The following is a 15,000-nucleotide window of genomic DNA, read 5'->3' as shown; positions in this document are numbered from 1 at the left end:
CATGAATTAGCAATTCGTTTTTAACATTATTTATTTTTTTCTGGGCAGCTTGTTCTGAATTTGCAGTATCAATTTTCTTTGTTATCTAAAAGAAGAGAGAGAACATTTACTTATCATCATTGCTACGGTGACGTCTTTTCACGTGCTTTCTTCCTCTAAACTATTTTAATCCTTTTGGAGAACGTATCATTGAGAAGGTTAGCATCTCTGCTATGAAAGATCTCGCCAAACGAAATAAAATCTGCAGGTCATAACAAAGATAAAAACGGAAATGACGTCCTCGAATTGAAGGGATCAGTTTCGAAGACTCAGTAAAGTAAGCACATGTGTAATGAATATGATAGGGATATTACTGCGTCGCTAACTCTGAATTATTACGTACAGTATGGCTTGTTCTCCAAGGGTGACACTATACAATCAGGCTCAAGTTCTTCAGATATACTGCATATCCTACTGCACATGATTGTTTGTTCAAATAATTTCCTTACTAGAAAAAATTGGATTAACAAGTTCGCTTCATGGAAACATGAAAGTGGAATGTTGAAATATTTTAACTGTACAGTATTATTACAGGAACGTAGACTATATAAATATGCAAAGAAAAGCAGGCTACTTACGTTTTACTGACATTAAGAAATTCATGACAACTGCTCATAAAGAACACATGCAGACACGTATGCACACGAAATCATCATTGTGTGTGTGTGTGTGTGTGTGTGTGTGTGTGTGTGTTCACGTGCAGCTCCCAGGTGTGTAACGAGGAAGGTGTGTGTGTGTGTGTGTGTGTGTGTGTGTGTGTGTGTGTGTGTGTGTGTGTGTGTGTGTGTGTGTGTGTGTGTGTGTGTGTGTGTGTGTGTGTGTGTGTGTGTGTGTGTGTGTGTTGTTACGGAACAGAGAAAGATAATGTACACTTTAAGTGAGAATGCTAAAAATCACTACTGTCCCGTAAAGTTCCAGGTTCAAAACAAAAGAGTTAGGTAAAATTACAAGTTAAAGTTTAATGCTCAAACTAACAACAAAACATTCAGGACTCATAAGGATAATGTAATGGCAAATAAACAGGTTAAATATATGGTTAACTGCAATCGCCTCTATTAACACGAAATTAGCAAGAGTAAATTTATGTAAGTCAGCCCTGATAAAATGAGATACCAGATAATACTTAGTGAATGCCAGATAAATTATTACAGATACAAACTATTATCAAAAATGACTGACACAAAGATCCCCACACGAATTACAAAAACTTCACTAGGCCTACAAATTAAGCTTATGCTATACAGTACAAGAAAAAAAATGCAACAACAGTTATACTCAAATTACACACAGCTGCTAGATGTTTGGAGATTTCTTGAGCACTCACAATAATAATATCTGTACAGGGGAGGACAGAGATGTGAACAAAATGAGGAGCAGATCTAAGTGGCAATGATGCAGAGACATGAGCTCATTATATAGGGGCCGGCAGAGCCTGATACAACTTGTAAGAGGACGCGCAAATGAAGCCATGGGGACAAAGAGCTGAAAATCCCGCACTGTATAACAGAGAGAACGACTTACTCTACTATAACGGTAGAAGGGGGGGACTGAGGCAGAACACGCTCGTGATCAAACATGCAGCAACTGTGCGTTAAAATTACACAAAGGATGATGAAATCATAGGCTATGTAACACCTCCCCACAAAGAAAAAAGAAATTTACAAAGGAAATTTCTTATTACTCTAAAACAATCTGTACATGGCATTACAGAACATGCAAATGTCTTTCCTAATGTTACAAAACATGAGATCTCCCTAGCACGTTCAGTCATAGGTACTTGCCAGTATCCCTTTAACAAATCAAACTTACTTATGTACCTAGCCTTTCCAATCTTGTCTATGCAATCTTCCACACGAGGGAGAGGGTAAGTGTCTGTTTTGGTTATCTGATTAACACGTCTGTAGTCAATGCAAAGCCGCTGTGACCTACCTGGCTTAGGGACTAGAGTGACAGGAGAACTCCACTCGCTCTGACAGGGCTCAATCATCTTGTGGTCCAACAGGTAGCCAAGCTCCTTCTGGATGAGAGGAACTTTCACTGGGTTCACACGGTTAGGAGGCAATTTAATTGGCTTTGCGTCTCCAACATCGACATCATGCATCAACACAGTGGTTCTTCCTGGAGTAGCACGGAACACTTGCGGGTACTCCTGCAGTAATGCCGAAAACTCCTGCCTTTCCTTGGGAGGTAGATGAGAAAGCTTAGTCTGGAGATCATTCATGATATCAGGATTCTTCCCCAAACTATCACTCAGGCTCATGCTGCATGGGAGAACTTCACTTGTAGACTCGGGTGGAACAGCTACAGTGCAGACTGGATTATTTTCGTCCCGCCTGTGATATAACTTTAGCATGTTGATGTGACATAGTTGCTTGTTCTTTCTACGATCTGGTGTGGCGATGACATAGTTGACATCACTGAGTTTCTTCTCCACGAAATAAGGGCCACTAAACTTGGCTTGAAGAGGTTGCCCATGAACTGGTAGCAGAATCAAAACCTGATCTCCTGGCTGAAAGTGGCGTAACCTGGACTTCTTATCATACCAAGTCTTCATCTTCTCCTGAGCAGCTCCTAAATTCTCTCTCGCCAGCTGTAAAGCAGTGGACAGCCGTTCTTTGAACTTCATCACATACTCCAGCAGGTTGACGTCATCTTCCTCCGACAGCCAGCATTCCTTGAGTAACTTAAGGGGTCCTCTTACTTCATGGCCAAACAGTAGTTCAAAAGGTGAGAAGCCCAGTGATTCATTTGGAGATTCTCTTGCAGCAAACACAACGAATGGAAGACCTTTATCCCAGTCTTTCTGATGTTCCAAACAGTATTTCTTGAGCATCGATTTGAGTGTTTGATGATATCTCTCCAACGCTCCTTGGGTCTGGGGATGGTAAGCTGAAGACGTGATCTGGGTGATGCCCAACTCTTTCAGAGACTGCTTGAAAACGTTTGACATGAAATTACTTCCCTGGTCTGACTGTACCTCCTTGGGTAGACCAAACTTTGTGAAGAACCCTAGCATTTCCTTAACCACGTTCTTTGCTGAGATGTTTCTAAGTGGAATGGCTTCAGGATAACGAGTAGCCATATCAATCATGGTCAACACATAAGAAAATCCTGAAGAAGTCTTAGGAAGAGGGCCCACAATATCCACCAACACACGGGTGAAAGGCGCCTCAAAAGGAGGAATGGGAACTAGAGGTGCAACCTTTTCGGTCTGATTACACTTCCCCACAACTTGACAGGTGTGACAAGACTTACAATACCAGGAAACATCCCTGAAGATACCTGGCCAGTAGAAGTGTTTCAAAATGCGTGCCACAGTCTTCCTCACTCCAAGGTGTCCTGCCAAACTGGAATCATAAGCCACTCGAATGATATCCTGCCGACAAACACGAGGGATGACAACTTGATGTACAACCTCCCATTCACAGTCGGCTGATGCTGTTGGGGGTCTCCACTTCCTCATAAGTACTCCTGACTACATAATAACAAGTAGAAGCACCGGCTGACTCTTCTTCACTGTAAGCAGAGTTAGCTAGACCTTTCAACTCAGGGTCAGCAACCTGCAACTCAACCAACTCTTGACGAGACAAATTATCAACACTACGGGGTACTGCCTCATCTGGTGAGTGGTCCAAATTAGCAAGAAAAGTGTCAGCTAGGATAACATCATCATCATCATTATCCTCTAAATCACCAGTAACTTTAGACTTAGCCCTAGTGACAGCACATGCAGGGAACACATCAGGGACATCACAATCCTGGGACGCAGCCACTGGCTCACTAGACAACTGAGGAACTGGACACACTTGACTTCCACCAATATCATTTCCAAGTAAGAAAGTTACACCTGACATTGGGAGTGTCTCAACCAACCCAGCCATAACGGAACCATTAACAAAACCAGACTCTAAATTCACTCTGCACAGAGGGACAGAGAAGTAATTATTCCCTACACCTTGTAAGATTACAGTTTCATCAGAGGAATTAACATTAGAGCCTAGAACACTGGTCAGCATAAGGGATTGGCAAGCACCTGTATCACGATATATTTTAACTGATTTCCTGTCATTACTGTCCAGAGGACTGACAAAACCATCAGACAGGAAATTAGCACATGAACTCTTGAGAGTGTCACCCACGTTACTGCTCAAAAGAGGAGCTCCATCATGAGAATTTAAGTTACCCCTCAAAGCAGGTTCAGTTAACTCAGTTAAAGAATTCTGGGAACTCTCAAGAGTGGACACTAGACCAATTGACTGAATATTTAAAGACTCCTTTTTGTTCACATCACGCTGTCTCCTGAAACATCTCTCCGTAGTATGACCAAGCTTACTACAATAAGTACATTTACTTTTCTGAAATCTAGAGGTGAAGCTGGTATTTACTTCCTGAGAAACATCATCCTTATTCTCTTTCCTGTTACCTGTACTCTGAGTAGAGGCAACGTACTTACTCTCAGCTTTCCCTTTTTCTCTAGAATATCTCTTGTGAGTGAGAACATACTCATCAGCTAAAACTGCAGCGTCAGACAAATTATCTATTCTTTTCTCATCAAGATACAGGCTTACATCTTTATAAATACACCTTTTGAAGTCCTCCAGCAAAATCATCTGCTTAAATTTGTCAAAATCAGAATCCACATTCTTAGAATTTAACCACTGCTCTAACAAATCTTCTTTGATTTTTGCATACTCAACATGGGATTGCTTATCTTGCTTGTAAGTTGTCCTAAATTTTACTCTATAGGCTTCAGGAACAAGCTCATAGGCCTTAAGAATCAAGCTCTTAACTACATCATAATTATCAGATTGATCCTGAGGCAAAGATGCATAAGTTACTTGAGCTTTACCGGTGAGAACAGTTTGAAGGAGTACTGGCCAATACTCCTTAGGCCAATTAAAACCTGTAGCTACCCTCTCAAACAACTGAAAATACTTTGTTAAATCAGATTCATTAAAAGGAGGGACAAGTTTAACATTTTTAGCCACATCAAAATCATCAGAGCTAGATGATCCAGTTCCACCTTGTTTCTTGCGATACTCATGGTCTGCCTGAATCCTGGCAAGTTCAACTTGTGCCTGAGCCTGTATCTGTGCCTCCTGAATCCGAACCTGAGATTCCGCCTCCTTAGCCTGAGACTCAGCCTCCTTAGCACGTGCTTGAAATTCAGCCTCCTTAACACGAGACTCCTGCAGGGCTAGCTGTAACTTAGCTAATTCAATCTGCGTTTGCTCATTTGGAGGAGTTACATTAAACAAGCTTTCATTAATCATGTCAACAATTTGATCTTTAGAATGATGAGAGCGAACAGCAATTCCCAATTGTTGAGCAACAAGCTTAAGTTCATTCTTTGTTCTGTTTTCTATATCACACACTGTTTGCACATTTGACAAAAAATCTTTGGCTTCATCAAGTGTAGTAATAGTAGACATCATGAATAAGTAACAGTCACAAAATATCAAGCAATATCCTTATGATAATATCCTGAATATCCTGATAAGAGGTCGCCAAATTTATGTTACGGAACAGAGAAAGATAATGTACACTTTAAGTGAGAATGCTAAAAATCACTACTGTCCCGTAAAGTTCCAGGTTCAAAACAAAAGAGTTAGGTAAAATTACAAGTTAAAGTTTAATGCTCAAACTAACAACAAAACATTCAGGACTCATAAGGATAATGTAATGGCAAATAAACAGGTTAAATATATGGTTAACTGCAATCGCCTCTATTAACACGAAATTAGCAAGAGTAAATTTATCTAAGTCAGCCCTGATAAAATGAGATACCAGATAATACTTAGTGAATGCCAGATAAATTATTACAGATACAAACTATTACCAAAAATGACTGACACAAAGATCCCCACACGAATTACAAAAACTTCACTAGGCCTACAAATTAAACTTATGCTATACAGTACAAGAAAAAAAATGCAACAACAGTTATACTCAAATTACACACAGCTGCTAGATGTTTGGAGATTTCTTGAGCACTCACAATAATAATATCTGTAAAGGGGAGGACAGAGATGTGAACAAAATGAGGAGCAGATCTAAGTGGCAATGATGCAGAGACATGAGCTCATTATATAGGGGCCGGCAGAGCCTGATACAACTTGTAAGAGGACGCGCAAATGAAGCCATGGGGACAAAGAGCTGAAAATCCCGCACTGTATAACAGAGAGAACGACTTACTCTACTATAACGGTAGAAGGGGGGGACTGAGGCAGAACACGCTCGTGATCAAACATGCAGCAACTGTGCGTTAAAATTACACAAAGGATGATGAAATCATAGGCTATGTAACAGTGTGTGTGTGTGTGTGTGTGTGTGTGTGTGTGTGTGTGTGTGTGTGTGTGTGTGTGTGTGTGTGTGTTCACGTGCAGCTCCCAGGTGTGTAACGAGGAAGGTGAGTGTGTGTCACTACTCACGTGCATCTGCAAGGTATGTAACAAGGGCTGCGTAGTGATCAGCGTCCCTGATGGTCATCAGGTCCCCACCCAGTGCCTGGCAGAACGCTCGTGACTCACCCCAGCTCACCTGACAAGGGTCATCTCGTTAGCACCTTGAGGGCGTATTTTAGGTCGTGTAGGAGGCTTCGTTGCACATTTCCTTTGCGATTTATTTTACACATTACACTCTACCATTCCCTTGTATGTTATCAATATAATTATCCGTCCCCAACCCGGAAAGATTCGGGGACGGGTATTGTTTTCACTGTTTGTTTGTTTGTCTCTGTCTGTCTGTTAACAACTTTAAACGAAAACTACTGGTGCGATTTTGATTAAAACTACGAGGATGATGGGCTATTACCTGCTGATCATCTGATTAAATTTTGGGCCAAATTGGGCCAAGGCCCAGGTTGTAGGCCCAGAAAATAAAAACAAAAAGAATTCGTTTTTTCGCCATAACTCCTTTCAAATTCGCCACATCGACATGAAACCAAAACTTTCATGACACATCTTTCAAATCTGCATCCTATAACATGCCTCATTACATCAGGGGGGGTCACCCCCTAATTAGCGGTAGGGGGGTCAATGTCAGATGGGTCGGGCCAAAATTTCAAATGGACATAAAATAGTCAGTTTCCATCCGATTTACTCCAAATTTGTTATGTGACATCTTTGGCTAGATATCCTGTTGTGTTTATACGTCAGCACTAAAATGACTGCCGGGAACGGTTACCTGTGCCTTGGCACCGCTTCTTGTTTCTACCATTAGTGTGGTCGTTGGGGGCGCCCATCACCCACGTACTCAGTGTTGTGGTATTCTATTTCGGGTAACTCTTCACTGAGTGACAAATTAGTTCCTGTAAACCTGGAAATCATTTAATACCCTGGGTGGTGATCTTATAACTAACCAAACACATGTTCCCTACGTGTCATCCTGTGGGTTGGCAAAGGGTTAGTGCCCCTTCCCGGAAACCTAACTAAAATTACAAATAAGAAGCCTCGGACCAGGACGTACCGACAGGTGACGACCAAGGACCGGACAAAGGACATAGTACGGATTGCAACATGGATTGTGAAGGGTGCGAATGGTGAGGTTAAAGAGAGAAAGATTGTCCAGGTGCTTGAGGGTGCAAAAGTGGACATATGTAATTTTACTGAGACTAAATGGCGAAGCGAGAGTGTGAGAGAGTGGGAGTATGGATGGGGTATATGCGCGGGAGTACAGTAGGTGAGACGGCAAAAAAGGTGTATGTATTGTTGTGTGCAAGAGATGGAAGGACAATATAAGAGGGTATGGATAGTTTGTGCAAGGATTGTGTGGGTAAAACTGAAAGTGGGAATACAAAAGCGGGTGATTGTGTGTGTATGTGCCAACGCAAGATCGTGCAAGTAGAGTGAAAGAAAAGTTCTGGGCAAATGTAGAAGCATGCATGGAAAACTTTGAGAGGAATGAAAGACTGTTTTTGATTGGAGACATGATTGAAAAAATAGGGAATGTGAAGGTGGCTGGAGTAGTTGGTGAGTGGGGTGTGTCTGCAGAAGTGGATAAGAATGACAGTGCTCTAGTGGACATTCCTATGGGGAGGGGATTAGTATAGCCAATACCCTCTCCAGGTACAAAATGATCCACAGGTATGCGTGGTTAGTGATGAGAAAGATGAGTGATGAACTGAATGAATAGGTGGCAATGATTGAGTGTGTGTGGATGAGAGAATCAGAAAGTAAAAATTGGATGCAAGAGCATACAGAGGTCGGGGGAGTGGATTTTCTGGCCATCATTTGGCGGGGGTGAAAGTCAAGGTTCAAGTGCAATGGAGGAATGGATGAAGGGAAGGACAGGAATAGAGGAAGTAGCCCATACAAGAAGGATAAAATGTCGCAAGGGGATGGAAAAAAAGCAGAATATTGGAGAGAAGTGGAGGAGCGATGGAGTAAATATGACCTGGAGCAGATGGAGGAGGTGGAAGGTGTCTACAAGAACTTCTCAGAAGAAATCTGTGCAGCATGTGAGGTGGTGTGGGGTGAAGAGAAGACGAAAGAGGGTGCAGAGAACCGCATGGTGGAATGAAGGAGTGAGGCAAGCTGTGTCGCAAAAGAAGAAAGCATGTAGCAAATGGATGGGAAACGGAGTCATGGAGGAAGTTTAGTCATGGAAAAGAAAGTTATATGTAGAGAGAAAGTGAGAGATGAAAAGATTACAATGAGAAAGTAAGAAGTGAGTGGATGAGGAATTTGGAAGGGATTTGAGTGTTCAGTGGAGGGAATGTAAGAAAATGTTCTGGAAGGGAGTAAAGAGGGTTAGACAGGGTGATACAGAATTAGTAGGGGAGTGATAAATAAAAATGGTAGGTTGATAGTGGAGAAGGGAGAAAAAGTGAGCAGATGGATAGAACACCTTAAGAACTGCTAAACATATAAATGAAAGTAATGCTAGCATAAGTGGTTGGGGAATGGCTGGGAGAAGGAGGGTGGTGAAAAGGGAGGAAGGGATCAGTAGGATGGAAGTAGTGGACGCAATGAAGAAAGTCAAAATAGAATTGATGGAGTGTGTGGTGAAATGATGAAGCATGAGGGAGAGATGGTGGTAGAATGGAAATGAAAGATGTGTAGAATGGCCTGGGAGGTAGGTAGAGTTCCAGAGGAATGGAAGTCAGGTACAACTGTTCCCCTGCACAAAGGAAAGGGGGAAAAGAAGACTGTGGTAATCACAGGGGCATTTGTCTTCTTAGTGTAGTAGGCAAAGTATATAACAGGATACTTATTGACAGAGTTAGGGAAATAACGGAGTAATTAGTTGGAGAAGAACAGGGAGGTTTTAGGAAGGGAAGAGGGTGTGAGGATCAGATGTTCATTCTTAGGTCTTTAGTGGAAAAGTTTCTAGAGAAGGGAAAAAAGTTGTATGTGGCCTTCATGGATTTGGAGAAAGCATATGGCAGAGTGGATAGATAAGAAATGTGGAAAATACTAAGAATATATGGAGTGAATGGGAAATGTAGCTATTTATTATACTGATAAAGCAGATCTCTTCGCTCAGACTTTCTCCTCCAATTCCATCTTAGACGATTCCGGTGCTGTTCCTCCATCACTTCCTCCCTTTGACTTCCTCATGGCTGACATTAAAATTCTTCAGCTGATGTATTTTCTGCCATCACTGGCCTCAATATTAACAAGACATATGGGCCTGATGGGGTCCCTCCTATTGTCCTCAAGAACTGTGCTTCTTTGCTTACACCCTGCCTAGGTATACTCATTCGCCTTTGTCTTTCAACTTGTACCTTTCCTTCTTGCTGGAAGTTTGCTCTCATTCAGCCAGTCCCAAAGAAAGGTGACCATTCCCAACCCGCTAACTATCGTCCAATTGCTTTAACATCCTGTGTCTCAAAAGTTTTTGAGTCTATTCTTAACAGAAAAATTTTAAAGCATCTTTCCTATCACAACCTTCTTTCTGATCGTTAGTATGGGTTCCATCAGGGACACTCCTGGTCATCCTCCTTGCAGGTCTTTAACGAAAGCTTTGACATCGCACGTTCGATCGAGTCTGGAATAAATCTTTAATTTCCAAACTGCCCTCTTACGGTTTCTATCCATCTATTTGTGCCTTATCATCTACAGCTTCCTTTCTGGTCATGCTATAACCGCTGTTGTAGACGGCCATCGTTCTTCTCTTACATCTATCAACAGTGGTGTTCCTCAGGGCTCTGTCCTATCACCAACTCTTTTCTTTTTATTTATCAATTATCTTTTAAGCTGTACATCTAACCATATCCACTCATACGCTGATGATTCCACCCTTCACCTTTCCATTCGGTTCACGCAACGTCCATCCCAGCAGTTACTTCAACAAACAATCTTCCACAGGAGTACCCACTAATATTTAACAATATCCAGCTCAAGCCTGCCTTGTCCTTGAACATGCTTGGGGTTTCATTCACTCGGGATTATCTTGGAAAGATCATATTACATCTCTTGTAAAATCAGCTTCCAAGAGATTAGGTGTACTAAGCCGACTTCATACCTTCTTTACCCCTGCACAGTTTTTGACTTTGTACATGGATCTTTTTCGCCCCTGTGCAGAGTACATCTCTCATGTGTGGAGAGGCTCCCCACATACAGCTTTTCTCAATAGGGTGAAGTCAAAGGCTTTTCGTCTCATTAACTCTCCTCCTCTTACTGGCTTCCTTCAACCTCTGTCTCTTCACCGCACTGTTCCCTCTTTATCTCTTTTCTATCCCTACTTCCATGGTCACTGCTCCTTTGAACTGTTTGCTTGCATCCCTCCACCTCTACGACGGGCTCGTAGCACCCGTCTAGCAACAAACTCTCATCTCTTTTCTGTCGAAGGCTCTAACGTAAGAGTTAACCATTAATCCCACTCCTTCATTTATGCAATAGGTCAACTTTGGAACTGTCTCCCTCTGTCTATATTTCCTACTTCCTATGATCTTCAGTCTTTCGAACGCAGTGTGTCCAGGCATCTCGAAATGAACAGATCTTGAATTTGGCTCACTCTTGTATTGTTTTTGTTTTTTTGTTTTTCTTGGAAGGAATTGTTTTCGGGCTCCTAGCCTTTGGTTCCTTCTTACTCACATATAAAAAATAAAATAAAATAAAATAATTGCTGAATGCCGTGAAGAGTATGTATGGGTGTGCTAAGGCTGGACTACGTGTGGATAACGAACTAAGTGAGTTTCTCTAGCTGAATGTTGGATTGAAACAGGGATGTGTCATGTCTCCATGGTTTTTCTATCAGTATATGGATGGGGTTATAGAAGAGAAACAGGTAGAGCAGTGGATGCTAGAGAGACCCTAATGAGATAGGGCAGCGTTTGGAAACTTACTGCCTTGTTATTTGCAGATGATACCCTACTATTAAGTGAACACGAAGGGGATCTACAAGGCTCGGTAAATGAGTTTGGGATAGTGTGTGAGAAAGGGAATCTAAAGATGAATGTAGGGAAGAGTAAAGTTATGGTCTTCGAGAGAAATGAATTACTGAATGTACAATGAGGTTGGATGATAAGGAAATGGAAAATGCGAGTGCATTTAAGTACTTGGATAGTGTGATGAGTAAGGATGAAAGTTTGGAGGATGAAGTGCTTGAAAGGTTACAACAAGGAGGAAAGGTGACTTGTTCTATGCATGCAGTGATAAAATATAAAGGAGTGAGCATGGAAATAAAAAATTCGCAGCATGATAGTATGACAATACCAACTCAAACGTATGGAAGTGAAGCTTGGACCTTGCTGGATAGACTCAAGTCAAGAGAGAGAGAGCAATGGAAATGAGTTTTTTGAAAGGAGTGTGGAGTTACATGGAGAGACAGACTGGCAAATGAGGAAGTGAAGAAATGCTGTGGTGTGATGTGGATGTGGTAGAAAGCATTAAGAGAAAGACATTAAGGTGATTTGGCCATGTGGAGAGGGTGGAGAGCGAGAGACTAATGAAGAGAGTGTATGCGAGTTAAGTGGAGGAGGGAAGGGAGGTGGAAGCCGAGGATTAGATGGTGGAATGAAGTGGAGAGGTATATGAGAGAGGGGGATGCGAGCTGGGGGAAGAGCAGTGAAATAGCGGGGGACAGGGCAACATAGACGATTTATTTGTGGTCATCCCTTTCGGGATTGAGGAGTCTGGCAATAGATAGTTTCCCTCCAAACTTCAACCTACAGTGGTTCCAGTCCAACTCTTTCAGATTGTTTATGAACGGAGGGCACCTGTAATCTGGTGTAACTGACTTAAAATGTTGTTTTCCTTCCTCTGTTCATCGTCTTTAAAAATATTAACAGTAATAATAATATCGACAGACTTTCAGTAACAAAAAAGAGGATGGTCAGTATGGAGTAGCCTAATGTACAAAATAACAACATGTAAGAGGGGTTATGAAGTCTTCAGAGGCACTCAGAAAACGAAACTGAATCCAGTCAAGTAGTTTTTAGTTTCATGAGGGTAGCACCAGACTTTTTTTTTTTTTTCGCTCAAAGAATATATCTAGTTGTCGAGGGATTTATACTGTCTTCTCTCGTTCCAAAAGTCTTCCTTAAGCTGAAGAAAACCGTCTGAATTAGCAAAAATTACATTTAAGACAGGCCAGCTTTCTGAAGAGATTAACACCTTGAGTTCTCTTATTTATTTTGTGTTTTGAGCATGCATTTTACACATGATTTCATTCGCTTATCACATCAGTAGGGTGACGTCTCTCTTTGTTGTTTTCTTTATTCTAGCTACCTACAGACGATTATATTCAGAAATAGAAAGGTTAGATGTAGACTTTATTTTTCCCTATATCATCTGGAAGCCCGCCACAGATGCAACAAATATTTTGTAGCAGCCTGAGTGAAATGCTAATGATGACGCCTCACTGAACGGCATATAATAGACTTCGAACTTGAGGGGTTAGACAGAACCTCCGTTAAACTCTAATACCGGGTTCTCTTGAACAGTGTGGTATTATACATTATTTTATGTGAGACGGTAACTTCGTATGATGTGCTGATGAGTTGAAAGAAACTAAACTGATAAGTGATATTAGTTCCATGGTGAAGTGGTATCTGTAGTAAAATTGAAACTGCAATGGAGAGTAGGGAAGCTCAAGATATAAAAGTTGCTGTTGCAATGAAGGTGTTAATTACGAAACAAACGACTGAATAAATGGGATGCCAGAAGATGCTATGAAGGTGTGTAGTGCCCATATTTATGTATAAATGTGAGAGAGTTTTATATCAGTGGAACTGGACCTTGTTTTCCCTCGAGAAGTAATTGGAGTATCAAAAACTTGAAATGAATCGAAACGCCTTATGAAATTCTGCTCCAAAGCAAGTTCCTGACCAATATTTAATGTACAGAAAGTTGTGACCGATAAAAACTGAATACTTACATCTTTTAAATTCATACCGCAGAAAAGCATAGTTTTGTCTCTTTTCTTTTTGAGTTCAAATCACAGATCATACTCTTAGGAAGTCACTGACGTATCCTGTGTGACAATGAAAGCAAACTGGATTGGGATGAAATCGACGAATAATTAAAATCTTAACCAAGTAACCTAATTATGTGTGTGAATATCCCTCACAAAATAACATGAGCAAACTTGAAAGGGTAAACCTACAATAAAAAAGAATGTGTTATGAAGATACTGAGGGAATATATATATATATATATATATATATATATATATATATATATATATATATATATATATATATATATATATATATATATATACTGTGTTTTTTTATGTGAAGAAGAAGGAACCAAAGGTCATGAGCCCGCAAAACTGTTCCTTCCAAGAGAGAAACAAAATACATGAGAGAGCCAAATTCAAGATCCATTCATTTCGAGATGCCTGGACACACTGCGTTTGAAAGACTGGAGATCATAGGAAGCAGGAAATACAGACAGAGGGAGACAGTTCCAGAGTTGACCTGTTGCATAAATGAAGGACTGGGAGTAACGATTAACTCTTGCATTAGAGAGTTCGACAGAAAAGGGGTGAGAGTTTGCTGCTAGACGGGTGCTACACGCCCGTCGTAGAAGTGGAGGAATGCATGCAGACAGTTCAGAGGAGCAGTGACCATTGAAGTAGCGATAGAAAAGAGATAAAGATGCAACATTGCGGCGAAGAGACAGAGGTTGAAGGGAGTCAGTAAGAAGGGGAGAGTTAATGAAACGAAAAGCCTTTGACTCCACCCTATTGAAAAGAGCTGTATGTAGGGAGCCTCCCCACACATGAGAGTTGTACTCCACACGGGGGCAGATAAAACCCCTGTATAGAGTCAACATTTGTGCAGGGGCAAAGAAGGAACGGAGTCGGCTTAGCACATCCAATCGCTTGGAAGCAGATTTTACAAGAGATGTAATATTATCTTTCCAAGACAAGTACCGAGCAAATGAAACCCCAAGCATGTTCAAGGATGATGCAGGATTAAGCTGAATATTATTAAACATTAGTGGGTATACCTGTGGAAGATTTTGTCGGGTTGATAGGTGCAAAAACTGAGTCTTTGATGCATTAAAAACAACCAGATTATTTTTACCCCAGTCAAAGATACGAGCCAAGTCAGACATTAGGTGTGCCATAGCCTCATCCCTTGCCTGTTGAAGTAACTGCTGAGATGGACGTTGTGGGAATCGAATGGAAAGGTGAAGGGTGGAGTCATCAGCGTATGAGTGGATAGCGTTAGATGTACAGCTTAGAAGGTCATTGATGAATAAAAGGAAGAGAGTTGGTGATAGGACAGAACCCTGAGGAACACCACTGTTAATAGATCTAGGAGATGAACGATAGCCGTCTACAACAGCGGCTATAGAACGACCAGAAAGGAAGCTAGCGATGAAGGCACAGAAAGAAGGATAGAAACCGTAAGAGGGCGGTTTGGAAATTAAAGATTTATGCCAGACTCGATCGAAAGCCTTTGAGATGTCAAGTGCAATGGCAAAGCTTTCGCCAAGTCCCGAAAGGAGGATGACCAGGAGTCTGAAAGGTAGGTGAGAAGGTCGCCTGTGGAGCGTCCCTGAC

At 41.4% G+C, this 15,000-nt stretch overlaps 1 protein-coding gene across 1 annotated transcript in view; it reads right to left on the bottom strand.

Moving 5' to 3' along the window:
• The window catches only part of LOC145411614 (uncharacterized), a 71,876-nt gene that overhangs the window by 15,506 nt on the left and 41,370 nt on the right, over window positions 1-15,000 (bottom strand). The window contains exon 7 of the mRNA XM_080281623.1: window positions 6,471-6,579. Coding sequence (XP_080137749.1) covers window positions 6,471-6,579 — 109 coding nt within the window. The remainder of the gene's footprint in view (window positions 1-6,470; window positions 6,580-15,000) is intronic.

Source organism: Coenobita brevimanus, chromosome 90, assembly GCF_032717465.1.
Source record: "Coenobita brevimanus isolate Jiangsu-jjx chromosome 90, ASM3271746v2, whole genome shotgun sequence".
NCBI classification, from domain to species: domain Eukaryota; kingdom Metazoa; phylum Arthropoda; class Malacostraca; order Decapoda; family Coenobitidae; genus Coenobita; species Coenobita brevimanus.
The sequence above is the reverse complement of the archived record's forward strand: the minus strand, read 5'-3'. Positions and strand labels throughout refer to the sequence as shown.